This window comes from Tinamus guttatus, unplaced genomic scaffold (genome assembly GCF_059628265.1).
Source record: "Tinamus guttatus ecotype Peru unplaced genomic scaffold, ASM5962826v1 Tinamus_guttatus_pri_ptg000055l, whole genome shotgun sequence".
In the NCBI taxonomy this organism is placed as follows: domain Eukaryota; kingdom Metazoa; phylum Chordata; class Aves; order Tinamiformes; family Tinamidae; genus Tinamus; species Tinamus guttatus.
The window spans coordinates 305486-319863 of record NW_028288589.1 but is presented as its reverse complement, the minus strand read 5'-3'; the positions used below and the strand labels follow the sequence as shown (position 1 = coordinate 319863).

Below are 14378 nucleotides of genomic sequence, written 5' to 3'. Positions count from 1 at the left end.
TGTATGTTAACATTTGTCATCACTGAGACAATATAACCATTGAAATAATCTGTGTGTTTCAAGCCTTTACAGGATACACCATATTTAAATGCAAAATTACTGAGTGATATCTTTTAACTACTTAGAGATAATTAAGCAGATGATAGTGAAGGAATGGATTGATATTTTTATTTGGATTTTAATAAGGTTTTCACCAGAGCATCTCAGATTCAACTTTTAAGAAAGTGTATTGTCATTTTGCTGTACGAGAAAAAAAACTACCATAAATCAAAGAATGATTAAACAATAGGAAGCAAAGTGTTGAGATAACTTGAACTGCAAAGCATGGAATATAGTGATCGAGGAAATATGCTAAGTTGCAATATGACGGACAAGATTTTTGTTAATATATTTATTTAAAAGAAGAAGGAAGTGAACTAGTGACAAATAAAATTATCAGTGCAGAATTGATAAAGCTATTGCAAAGACAGGATAAAGGAGCTAAAATATGATTATACAGTACTGTCGTGCTAAAGCCAACATTAATAAGTAGAAAATAGAGCTGTTAATGTGCGTGGATAGAACCTGAATAAAATGCTAGCTCCAAAAAAAATGTGTGTGTTATTATGGACAGGTCATAAAGCACCTATGTTCAAACTGCAGAAGACTTCAGAGAGAACATCTGAGTGGCAACTCTCTATATTCTAAATCATGGCCTCCTAACTAAGACAAAGCAGAAATAGAAAATTGAAGCTAAATCAAGGTGAATTAATTCCATCCATATACAAGCCATCCACTAAGCAAGATAAAAATTGAGGAAAGTGAAGGAGTTCTCTGAGGTAACAGTAAATGCATCATCATTTGCGTCATGCATCTGTGCATACCTAAATGGTGTTCTCCATCAAGAGGCAAAGGATAAAAGCTGAAGAACTAACAAAATGGTTATAGGGCCTCTAGGCTTTATTCATACATACAAAGCTACCACTAAGGTCTCTGGAGAACAAGCTACAGTGGATGAACTTTCAAGACTTTTGTATTGGCATTTTATTTCAGGTATTAGTTAGCATATTTAAGGGGAAACCACATCTCAAATGAAATAGCAAAGGATTTTTTTTCTGTTCTGTTACCATATTTTTCCTTGAAAAACTTAAGAAACATACTAGACAAGACAGTTTCTTATGACATTTCAGCAGTGTACTGCTTTGTGTGTCAGATTTATATCTACAATTATCATGATTATTGTAGCACACTTTGCACTATTTAAGACATGTTCTTTTGCAAGGATTGTTAGCTACTTTATTAGTTGGAAAAAAATTGTTTATCCTTTCAAAGCCTTCACACTTTTTTTTTTTTTTTTTTTTTTTTGGAAAATGGAGAAGGGATTTGGCAATGTTAATGTTGAATATGTAGATTCTATTAAGTATTTTGTGCATAATTTGCAGAGGATCAAAACACTTGAAAAACAGATGCCATATATAGAAAGACTGCAAAAATCTTACTCCTCAAAGTCCTATTTGATGATTCAAATTGTCCGCCTGCACCACTGGGGGTAATTTCAGGGACTGTTGTTCAATGCAATGGATTATTTGTGTATGTGAGAAGGTACTGTGAATAAATCTTTCAGAATGATGCCCTCAATACTTATATTTAGCTAGTTAAAAGAAAAAGGAAAAGAAATAAAAGTGTTTTGCTCTTCTATTCTGCCTTATATTCTTTCTAAAGTTACCTAGAACCTTGTCCACCAAGTGCTGATTCTTTTCTCCAAAACCTGCTGCTCGGAGAAATTAGTCCTTCTAGCTCCCTCAAAAAAACTGAAGGATCAGTCCTTCTACAGTGAGATTTATTCCACCTAAACTATAGATCATTTAGAGATGAGTATTTACTGATTTATTTATTTGACAAAGGAAGATTTTAGAACACTAGTTAGTCTGGAAAAAGGCATTTTAGATGGCTAAAATCAAGGATGCCAGGAAGCAGGGGAAGGTCTTCTCTGCACCCAGAAGTACTCACAAAATCTCTTCACACACAGTTGCTCCCATTGCAGTTTGACTTCTACCCAAACTAAGGATCAACTTATTAGTGCGATGCCCAGCACTTGCTCCTTGCTGAAACAGCCTGTGCAATATGTTTAGAACCTGCCACAGAGGCTGTGCCTATCCTATTAACCTCAACAGGAAACAAGATACATTCTCTTCACTCGATGCCAGATGTCCAGTGAGTACCATCAATGCATGGATGCCAATACACTGCTTTTTCCCCTCTAGGATGAGGTTCCTGCACCAAAAATGCAGGTCCTGGCCTATGTGAAAACCTAGGATGATTTGAAAAAAAAATCAAGCTCATGTTCCAGTGCCTTGGCACAGCTTACCTTACTACAAGGGATATAGGGGACAAAGACAGTATGTCCAGATCTCATAAATTTCCAGAAAGTTTGAATGATGGCCAGACCACTGATTCCTACACCTCTGCTCATTTTTTTCTGGTTCATTTTACGTAAAGAGAACTGGGAAATTTAAAAGAGTTGTTCTTGATCTATTAAGTTTGCTACTGAGATGATGATGGACCAGAAAAAAAAATTTCATGCTGCTAAAAGAATGCATGAGTTGTCCCGCCTACACTTTATAAAAGCATAGAGCACTGCAATATTTGACCTTAACAAACGGTCTGCTAAAACCTCAGTTGGTTCACGACATGTCTAGAGAAATCACCTATCAGACCTTAGAGGAGCCCCAATATTTGGGCTGAAGTGGGAAAGATATTTGAGATATCTCAAGACATTCGAGATGAAACATTTGAACATCTTCCTGCACTTCAGGATGAGAGGAAATACAGTCAGTCACCAATGCGTATGATAACTGTTGCTCACTTCACAGGTACTAACTTGTAGCAATTATTAGGACTGAACAGGTAAGAGGAATGGAGCAGGGGGCTGGACTCTTCCTCCCAGTGCAATTCAGCACACTCCTGCTCCCCCAGCTTCCTCCCAAAATGCCAGAGTTTTGCACACGTGGCTAGAGGCACTGCTTGTTCTGAAACGCTGCATGCACATAACTTGGTGCACATCTCTCAGGAGACAACCCAGAACTGCCCTTTTCTCTTATTGCAATAGTCAGCATCTAACTTATTCCTCATTAACAGTTAAATTGTGAGTATGTGTAGAAGGCATGAACATGCACTGTGCCCTTTTGTCTCACAGCTGATTGGCACACAGCTGATCGTAACCCCTCGACAGTTTTCCAGGACACCTTCCAAGTAGGCAAAATGGCTCAGCCTTTGCTCCAGAGACTCTGATAACAGCACAGACTGGAGCAACAGCAGGCTCTCTCTAAATCCTCTTCCAGGGTTTCCGCCCAGGGACTCACACTGCCTTGCTCTTTAGCCTAGAATCATAGAATCATAGAATCATAGAATCATAGAATGCTTAGGGTTGGAAGGGACCTCTAGAGATCATCTAGTCCAACCCCCCTGCATACGCAGGGACACCTAAAGCACATGGCACAGGACTGCATCCAAGCGGGTTTTGAAGATCTCCAGAGAAGGAGACTCCACAACCTCTCTGGGCAGCCTGTTCCAGTGCTCTGTCACCCTCACTGTTAAGAAATTTTTCCTTAAGTTCCTATGGAATTTTTGATGTTTCAGTTTCCGGCCATTTCCTCTAGTCCTATCAGTGGCCACCACTGAAAAGAGACCATCCCCGTCCTCTGCACTCCCTCCTTTGAGGTATTTATATACACTGATTAGATCCCCTCTCAGCCTTCTCTTCTCCAGGCTGAACAGGCCCAGCTCCCTCAGCCTCTCCTCATAGGGCAGATGTTCCAGGCCCCTGATCATCCTTGTAGCCCTGCGCTGGACTCTCTCCAGCAGCTCCACATCCCTCTTGTACTGTGGAGCCCAGAACTGGACACAGTACTCCAGATGCGGCCTCACCAGGGCTGAGTAGAGGGGCAGGATCACCTCCCTCGACCTGCTGGAGACGCTCTTCTTAATGCAGCCCAGGATTCCATTGGCCTTCTTGGCCACGAGGGCACACTGCTGCCTCATGGTCAACTTGTCGTCCACCATGACACCCAGGTCTTTCTCCGCAGAGCTGCTCTCCAGAAGGTCGGTCCCCAGCCTGTACTGGTGTCTGGGGTTATTCCTCCCCAGGTGCAGAACCTTGCACTTCGCCTTGTTGAATTGCATGAGGTTTTTCACCGCCCAGTTGTCCAGTCTGTCCAGGTCCCTCTGGATGGCAGCGCAGCCCTCTGGGGTATCGGCTACTCCTCCCAGTTTGGTATCATCAGCAAACTTGCTGAGGGAGCACTCTGTGCCTTCATCCAGGTCATTGATGAATAAATTGAACAGGACTGGACCAAGGACTGACCCCTGGGGGACCCCACTAGCCACAGGCCTCCAACTAGACTCTGCACCGCTGATCACCACTCTCTGGGCCCTGCCATCCAGCCAGTTCCTAATCCATCTCACTGTCCACTCATCTATCCCACACTTCCGGAGCTTGCCCAGGAGGATGTTGTGAGGGACGGTGTCAAAAGCCTTGGTGAAGTCGAGATAGACGACATCCACCGCTCTCCCCTCGTCTATCCAGCCGGTCATTTCATCATAGAAGGCTATCAGGTTAGTCAGGCAAGATTTTCCCTTGGTGAATCCATGCTGACTACTCTTGAGCACCTTCTTGTCCTCCATGTGCCTGGAGACAACGGCCAGTATGAGCCGTTCCATCACTTTTCCGGGGACGGAGGTGAGGCTGACTGGCCTGTAGTTGCCTGGGTCCTCCCTCTTGCCTTTTTTGAAGACTGGCGTGACATTGGCCTTCTTCCAGTCTTCCGGCACCTCCCCCGTTCTCCAGGATCTTTCAAAGATGATGGAGAGCGGCTTAGCTATGGCATCTGCCAGCTCCCGCAGCACTCTGGGGTGCATCCCATCAGGGCCCATGGATTTGTGGGTATCGAGGTTCCTTAGGTGCTCTCTGACCCAATCTTCCTCTACCCAGGGCAAGTCTTCCTCTCCACCAGCTTCTTCTCTTGCCTCTAGGGCCTGGGGGTCTAAAGGGCTGCCCTTGGTAAACACCGAAGCAAAGAAGGCATTGAGCAACTCTGCTTTTTCTGTGTTATTTGTAACCAAGGTGCCCATCCCGTCCTCCAGCGGACCCACGTTTTCCCTGATCTTCCTTTTGCTGTTAATGTATTTGAAGAATTTTTTTTTGTTATTTTTAACGTCCCTTGCCAGCTTGCCTTCCAGACGTGCCTTAGCTTTCCTTGTCGCATCTCTGCACTCCCTGACTACGTTCCTGTATTTCTCCCAGGGGGCCTGTCCTTTTTTCCACATTCTGTATACCGCTGCCTTCTGCTTGAGCATTGCCACAAGCTCCCGGCTCATCCACGCAGGTCGCCTGCCCCCTCTGCCTCCCTTCCTACACACAGGGATGCACTGTTGCTGGGCGTGGAGGAAGTGCCGCTTGAAAACTAACCAGCTCTCTTGGGCCCCGCTGCCTTCTAGAGCACTAGCCCATGGGATTCTACCGAGGAGGTCTCTGAAGAGGCTAAAGTAGGCCCTCCTGAAGTCCATCGTCGCAAGGCTACTTACAGCCCTGCCTCCTCCTCGTTGAATCCTGAACTCCACCAACTCATGGTCACTGCAGCCGAGGCTACCCCCCACCTTAACATCTCCTACTAGGCCCTCCCTATTTGATAGCACGAGGTCCAGTAGCCCATCTCTCCTCGTCGGCTCCTCCACAACCTGCGTCAAAAAGTTATCGTCGACGCTCTGCAGGAACCTCCAGGACTGCTTATGCCTGGCTGTGTTGTCCTCCCAGTTGATGTCGGGGTAGTTGAAGTCCCCCATGAGAACCAGGGCCTGTGACCGAGAGGCAACATCCAGCTGCCTATAGAAGGCCTCATCAACCTCCTCGTCTTGGTCAGGTGGCCGGTAGCAAACACCCACCACAGTGTCTCCCACATTAGCCTGCCCTCTAATCCTTACCCACAAGCTCTCAACTCGCTCATCCTCGACTCCCAGGTTGAGCTCCATGCATTCCAGTTGCTCTCTCACATAAAGAGCAACTCCACCACCTCGCCTTCCCAGCCTGTCCTTCCTAAAGAGCACATAGCCTTCCATGGCAGCGCTCCAGTCGTGCGAGCTATCCCACCATGTCTCTGTGATTCCAATGAGATCATGACGCTGGGACCGCACACAGATCTCCAGTTCATCCTGCTTATTCCCCATGCTTCGCGCATTGGTATACAGGCATTTCAGGGAAGCAACAGAGGCCACAGGTTTCCCAGGAGGGGTGAAAGAGGACCCTCTGTGATCATTTCCTATGATCATTTCCTATGATTTTCTATGCCTAGAGCCCATTCTTTAGGATGCTGAGTCTTCTCCTTTGCCTTTGGTCCTATCTCTGCAGGGATCATGGCTAGGGAGTTAAGAGCAAGGAAATCTGCCCGAGCACTTCAACTCATATGGGCAACACATTCTCACCCCACAACCAAGTATGATTTCCCCCACTACTCTTGTTCTAGAAAACTCTTCCAAACACTATCCTAGAGCCACAGCTCATCTGCACCAGCCAGGGCCTGTGAAAACACTGAATGATTTTTTCACTGTGTCTTCACTTCTCTGTTCCTCACTCTATCAGGCATGAAGACATACATAGAAAAACTCTACCTCAGCCCTCTTTCCTCAGACAAGGCTATCTCTTCTCAGTTTTATTTTCAACGCTGACTCTCCATTCCCAGGGAATCCTGCAGACTCTTCTCTCTTGCCTCTTCTTGAAATTACTATGGTCAGAAGTCCAAGGCAAGGAACTTGCCTTTGAAGACGCAAGTCCAGGCCCTACTGCATAATAATTGCATAATATAAAGAGATTGAACTTGAAATGTTTTTACCAGAGGTTTTGTTTGGTGAAAAAGAAGCTTCAAAGCTGCAAGTAGCTTTATAGAGAAAGACAGAAAAGGAGGTAGACAAGAAGAACCTAGTTTTCAATGTATAGTGCAAAGCAATAGATATTGTATATAAATACAATTTTAAAGATAATAATAAATAGGCAATCTTTTGATAATCTAATACCACCAAAGTCTGGATAGTTTTAAGGAAGACATTGAGACAGCAAGGCATAAGAGGCATCCTTAACAGATAGGGATGACCGCAGAATATGCTTTGCAAACATGTTTCGCTGGGGTTCCATGTCCTCTGGTGCCAACTATTGTTTGATATGAACTTGTGACAGATGTGCTCCTTCCCTAGCAAAACCTGACCTCTCACACGTAGCCCTATTCAGGCGTTAACTACCACATTATCTGATCTTGGTAGTTGCCTCTCTGATATCTTCCCCCATTTGGACATTAACCATCAATAACAATCCTGACAGCTGCATCCTGATGGGGGGATAAGGCTATTTGTGCACACAGCAGCCAACGGTCATTTCTGAATTGAAAGAATGACTGAGTCAATCGTCTTATTCCATAAATATGGGGACAATCCGAGAGCCCATTGAGCTCTCCTTGCATCGCAGTGGGCTGCATGCCAGGATCTCCCCTTGAGCAGGGACTCCTCTCAAGGACACTCCTCGGAGTTGAGAGATCCTTGCCACTACAGATTCGTGGGAAGTGACTATAGCGCACTCTCTTTCTGAACTGGTAAACCTTACTTTGTGCACAAATCCCTTTTAGTCATAAGCCGTTGACCAGGTCTGCGACTAGGACTGGATCCAGCCGCACCCAGACTCCTCTCAGAAGGAGTTTGGAAAGCAAGGGAGTCCAATTTGAACCTCGTGACCCAACGAGAGGTAATTCTGCGTGTATCTTGAACATCTGTGTATATCTGTGTATATCCATGCAGTAAATAATAAATGATCTTGCCATAGAATCTCATGAAACCATTGTCATTATCAAGAAAACCTATTACTATTTCTTTCCCACAAGTGAAGTGCATTGTGTCACTCACTCCCACCACCACTCATTCAGTGACAGTACTATAACCCACTAAGTTCAAAGTCCTGTTTAATCTGTTATTGAATTGGACTGATGTCCCAAGACTTACCTGCCAATGCACAGGATTCGTTTAGAAAGCCACGTGCCTCCCCATTAAAGAGTAGCCAGCTTGGAGCAAAGAAAAGCAAAGCACTGCACCCGGTGCAGAGAGTGCCTAGTCGGAATTATGCAGTGAAGCGAACCCAGAAGAGAATTCCTGTCATCTGTTAGCATTGAAAGGAATATCTCTATTAGTATATGAGTATATTAGTGCTTCAGACTTCTGACTTCTGACAAGAGGTTGCACGTTGCCTTGCATTTTCCTCTTTCCAGCTAAGCAAGTCCCCGCTGAATGACAATGGATTGGTTCAGCTTCGCTCCTGCAGGCTTAGTTGTTGTGCTGATTCTCCTGCTGGTTCTGAATAGAGAATATTTCTGGAAGAACCATGCAAAAGGGGTCTTTCCACCAGGACCTACGCCTCTACCCATCATAGGAAATCTGCACGTCCTGGATCTGAAGAGGCCTTATCGGACAATGCTAGAGGTAACCTCTTCTGTTATTCTTTTTCTTACATCTCCCTGTGAGTCCAAGGAAGATTTTGATACACAGTCAGAGCTACACAAAGTTCTCTGAGCATAGAGCTTCAACTGCAACAAGATTTACTCTTTCTTCTAAATGCTGTTCCCATCACTGGAAGTGCAAGATAGGATGTTGCTGTGGGTAATGTGAGTCCTAGCATTGTCCCCTTAAAAGCAATAACTGTGGACTCAGTGAAGTGCAGTTACCCATGGTGTCAAGCGTTTGACTGTGAACTGAACAGCTCACACAAAAATTATTGAAAAATTCTCCTTGTGTTTATCTCTTTAAAGCCATGCATAGATAAGCACATCTATGCTTACCTATGCTTACAAGCAGCACTATGCTAGCCTAAAGAGCTCTGATTTATCTTAGTTACCAAGTCAGGGCCCTGAAATGTTTCTCTCTGAGGGCCTTTCAGCACTGCATGCAAAACTAAAATTCCTAGACTGCTTCATGCTTTTGAGTATTCTCCCAACAGGGCTGCATCCATGCCACAGTCTGTATTTTGTCCTTCCATTATTGGACCTTCCTCGGGCATGGTCCTACTCTGCCATGCCATCCTCACTTACCTGGGCACTCAGAGCCTTTAAGCTGTTCTCTTCAAAATGGAGGAGATTGCAGACCCTAACATGAGGCATTATCTTCATAACAGTTACAGCATTTCCATGAATATTTCCATGATCTCCACAGTCTGGACATTCTAGTGTTGCATGGAAAGGTGTAAAAAAGAGTCTTGAACAATCTGAGAATTGATTATTTGGGGCTTTCTGGTTATTGTCTGACATCACTGTCTCCCTTCATCCCACTAGCTGTCCAAAACGTACGGCCCAGTCTTCAGCATTCAGATGGGGCAAAAAAAAATGGTAGTGCTGTCAGGATACGAAACAGTGAAGGAAGCTCTGGTGAACCAGGCAGATGCATTTGCAGGGAGACCTGAAATCCCAGTCCTTGGAAAAAGAGTAAAAGGAACTGGTGAGTTGGCTGGTGAACAAGGATGGACGCTTTTGTGTCTGGTGACCAACTGTGAGTAACTTACATGTTGTTAGAAGTCAAGCCATGTTGACTTGGAGACTTGGAGAAAGTTTATTGGAAAAGGCTCTCAGCAAGAATAAGAGAGTATGATAGGAAGAGGTGCAAGGAAAGTAAATTGCAGCACCTGCTTTATCTAAACTTCTCTGAAAATGTCAATGAGAATTCCTGTGGCTTTGCTAGGATGCATGTGGGTGGGATTCACTTGACCAAGTGGGAATATTTTCCACACAGATACCCACATCAGAGGCTGTCACTTATTTCCTATGGTTTATGGAAGAACACTTGCACTCCCTAGCAGGATTTGCATCTATTCCCAAAGAGGACATGTGTGATAACAAGCACACCTAACTTCCACAAAGAAGAGAAGTTTATGTCTCTGCTCTAATCTGGGATGAACAAAATCCTTAGTCTATCGAAAGGCATCAGCAATCATGTGAACTCTGAGCAGTGGCTGCTTCTCTCATAGCTTTCACCCAGCATTTATTTCCTGTCTCATTTCACTCTAAGTGAGGATGCAATGTACCTTGAGAGTTTGAAGTGTTTCCTACCAGTTTTCCAAGTGTTTCCTTTGCCAGGATCCAGAGTGGGAAAGGGATCTTTACCTGTTTCTGAAATTTCTAATTCTGTGCTTTTGTTTTCCATTTCAGGACTTATATTCGCTAATGGGGAAAACTGGAAAGTGATGCGAAGATTTACTCTCACAACCTTACGAGACTTCGGAATGGGCAAGAAGGCTATAGAGGACTTCATTGTAGAAGAGTGTAGAAGCCTGGTAGACACCATTGAGAAGCACAAAGGTGAGCAGAACTTTACTTCAATAAAACTTCTCTGATTTTCCTAAAGTCTCCTACAAGAATACCAAGGATGAGGAAGAAGAAGGTCATAGCTCCCTCAAAGATGTTCTGTTTTCCAGTATCAATGATGTCATGAGTTTACATCTATCTGACAGACAGGTCTATCTGCCTGTCTGTCTACCTGGCAATTGCATGCTTCAGGAATGTTCCTCATTCAGTCAGATGGAGCATGGAGTATTCCCACTGTAATACTTTGGTTTATCTGAATAAGTATTAATCATATGTATGCACAACCTTTTCCCATATTAGGGAAACCCCTGGAGATGACCCTTACGCTGAATGCAGCTGTTGCTAATGTCATTGTGTCCATATTGCTTGGAAAACGGTATGACTATGAAGATCCCACATTCAAAAAGCTCCTGTCTCTGGTGAATGAAAATATCATGCTTCTTGGAAGTCCATCAATTTTGGTAATTCATATTGTTTGTATAGTGCTCTTCAAAGGCAAGCATTACACAGATGCTAACTGCACACTCCCTCACTCGTCAGCATCACAACACATCTACCTGCACACGGCAAATGATTCCCCAAAGGGACCTCTCACACAACTTATGAATTTATCCTGCCAGCATGGCCTGAGAGATTGCTAGTTCCTCATTTCAACAAGTGGAATCCAAGACTGTAATACAATACTAGGAATGTGTACCCACAAGACAAAAGTTAGTCAAATTTCTCCATCTTCCACAACTAGCAACACGATCAAGAAACAGCGTGAGAACAAGTCTGAACCTTCTCCAGGGAATTGTGTTTATAGTCAAGGGCACCTACAGAAAAGAAAAATACAACACTTTTCAACTACTTTTGATGAGTATGATTAAGACATAGTGGAGAAATTTTAACCATTTTTCATGGTTGTCCAGGGAGGAGAAAGGACAAAGAGATAGTTTGCATCATAACCATATGAACACACACTATTTTCAATAAGGACTTTTGTCAATATGCACTGCTGACCTGTGATGTGTTTTCTTAGCAGTTATTTTTGCTTTCTCTCCAACTCTGCATCTTGCAGCTGTTCAACACATTCCCAGGCCTTGGATTCCTCCTGAAGAACTGCAAAACCGTTATAAAGAACAGAGATGAAGTTGGTGAATTTATCAAGGTCACTTTCTTAGAACATCTCAAAACTCTTGACAAAAATGACCAGAGGAGTTTCATTGACTCTTTTCTTGTCCGACAACAAGAGGTACTAGAATCCCAGCAGCTTCTTCAAATCTCCTTGGTTTCCTTTGCTCACTTTGAATTGACAGCTTTCTGTTGCTCCCTTGGTTCATAAGTAAAATAAAATCCCTATTTCACCAAGCAAAGATGCTATCTTTGCTTATAGTTTCACATTTCTTTCCATTCCCTGGAACTTAACTCTTTCATGAGATTTACATATGAAATTAATCACTGGTCCTGCAGTTTAAAAGGGCTATTTGAAAGATTTAATCAGGTACTATTGTTAATAATTCATTTTTTTTCCAGGAAAAAGGTAACTCCAATGGGTACTTCCATAACGAAAACTTATATGGGATTGTGAGAAATCTATTTGCAGCTGGCATGGAGACCACATCCTCCACTTTGCGCTGGGCCCTTCTGCTAATGATGAGATATCCTGAAATTCAGAGTAAGTGGCACATGGCATCCAGCAGCCTGCTTCTTACCAGGTCACGGTGCATGGGACTCCACACTGGGCAGGGCCAAACAAAAAGTGAATTCCCCAGTTCTAATTATTCCTAGCAGGAGAGAGCTTGGAGTGAGAAATCTGTGTATGACCCCTATTCTTTCCACAGAAAAAGTCCAAGAAGAGATAGAGCTGGTGATAGGATCAAACGCCCCAAGAATTGAGCATCGAACTCAAATGCCATACACAGATGCTGTTATCCATGAAGTTCAGCGATTTGCTAATATCGTGCCATTGAACTTGCCCCATGCGACTACGACAGATGTCACTTTCAAAGGCTATTTCATCCCCAAGGTGAGAAGTTCAGGGCATTCCTTCTCTTGCCCTTGTCTCTTCTGCAAAGTATCCCCTTTTAGGTCCTGCTTGTGTCAAGAGATGCTCACTCTGGCATTCTCAAAGCTACTGTGAGAGTAGTTTCCATGTTAAACAAAGTGGTATTCTGGAGCTCCAACACTCACCATTGCTGTGATAATCACAGCAAGGCTGCTAGCAATGGAATAACTACTCTGCTTTGGCTTGCAGGGAACCTACGTCATCCCCTTGCTGACCTCTGTCCTGCGAGACAAATCCCAGTGGGAGAAACCTGACATGTTCTATCCTGAGCATTTCCTTGACTCCCAGGGCAAGTTTGTAAAGAGGGATGCTTTCATGCCTTTTTCAGCAGGTATCTTCTCTTCTACTTGTCAGGCTCTGAGGGGAACTGAGCATCTCAGACTTACTTTCCCCAGTGAATGGATACCCAGGACTAAATGCCATGGTCCTGAGGTCTCTTGTCTTGTGGTCTTTCCCCAAGTCACATGGTATTGCCCATGACTATCATGGGAACATGGCAAATGCACCTTCTCTACCTTTACTTGGGCATTCAGTGTGTAGCACCTCTCTCATCAACATAAGTTCCTCATCAAAACTCCTCAGGAATAGCACAGAGCCAACAATCTGTCCAGCAAAACTTATCTAATTATCCGAATGATAAAGTGTGGTGTCCCTGCCTTCCTGGGGACTGAATGAAGGCATAGCATCTAGGAAAGACATCAGCCCTGTTTGCACCCACTGTCAGACAAGGTCATTGCAATCCATTCACAACAAGGAATGCCTTGACTGGTCAGGCCAGGCCTTGACACTTCAATACCCATCCAGCCTGATGCATCACGTCCCTCTGATGCTGGGTATCTTGATCCTGTATGGGGATAGCTATTTCCAACAAGGGTCAATAAATACAAGAACTAATCTGTTAAAGCAAAATCAGATTTGGGGTGGATAAGGGTCCTACCGAATGAATATAAGATGCCCCTCTGACACTTCCCAGAGATATCCTCTCTGCTTTTCCACTCACATCTGCTAATTTCACAAGTCCAGCTTTACCAAAGAGCCTGAATTTTGAATTTGCCCACTCAGAGTTCAAAGCCCCTGACAACAGTCCAAGAAGCAGTTTTTACTGACACTCTTATGGCCATTCTGCATTTCATTCTAGGACGGAGGATCTGCGCTGGCGAGAATCTTGCCAAAATGGAACTCTTCCTCTTCTTTACAAGTCTCCTGCAGCGCTTCACCTTTCAACCTCCTGCTGGTGTTTCCACCTCAGATCTGGACCTCACTCCTGCCATTGGGATCACAACCCCTCCACTGCGTCATGAGGTCTGTGCAGTTCGACGTTCCTAGAACTTTTCTCAGACGTGATCCTTCTTCCAAGACACCAGAGAAAATATCCTAGTTCTTCTCTAGTCGCACATCTGCAGTTTCAGAATCCAAGAAGGGATTTATAGCCCAACCACATCTCACATCTTAGCTCAAGGTGTTTCACCCACCTTTATTCCAGAGGCGAGTTCTGACTCTCAAACACTATTTGAAAGGGAAAGTGGTGGTCACTGAAAGAGCATATCACACAAAACATAACAAAATCACACACACGCACACACAAGTATAGCTTAACAGTGTAGAAAAACAACATTAGATGTCAGTCTGACTCAGAATCACAGAGAAGATCCACAAAAGACCATTGCATGATAGTATACAGAAATCCACTGGATGGAAGCTGATAATGATTTTGTTGACTTCAGCAATAATGCAGATATTAATGAAAATGATTAAACCTTGAAAAAAATAAAAAATCCTTCTCCACTGAGGAATCAAGCTGTTCTCAATGTTGTCTTAAAAGCTGCAAGATCCTCTTGCACACCTTAAAATGTCTTCTGTGGAGGCACTCTTGTTTAGAACAGACAACCAGTGCTGTGCTTCCAGTGGGAAATAGATGAACCTGTTCTGTGTAACCTTGAGGGCAACCACCATCTTCTTGCTCATGCTCC

The 14378-nt window shown here is 44.0% G+C and overlaps 1 protein-coding gene across 1 annotated transcript; it reads left to right on the top strand.

The window, feature by feature from the left end:
- The first annotated feature begins 8283 nt into the window (after positions 1-8283).
- Positions 8284-13781, top strand: LOC148595843 (cytochrome P450 2K1-like). Its single transcript, XM_088540099.1, has 9 exons — positions 8284-8490; positions 9336-9498; positions 10206-10355; positions 10662-10822; positions 11422-11595; positions 11877-12018; positions 12185-12369; positions 12598-12739; positions 13547-13781. Exons 1-9 carry the CDS (start codon positions 8299-8301, stop codon positions 13732-13734), a joined length of 1497 nt encoding a protein of 498 aa, XP_088396225.1. The 5' UTR covers positions 8284-8298; the 3' UTR covers positions 13735-13781.
- Positions 13782-14378: the final 597 nt, after the last annotated feature.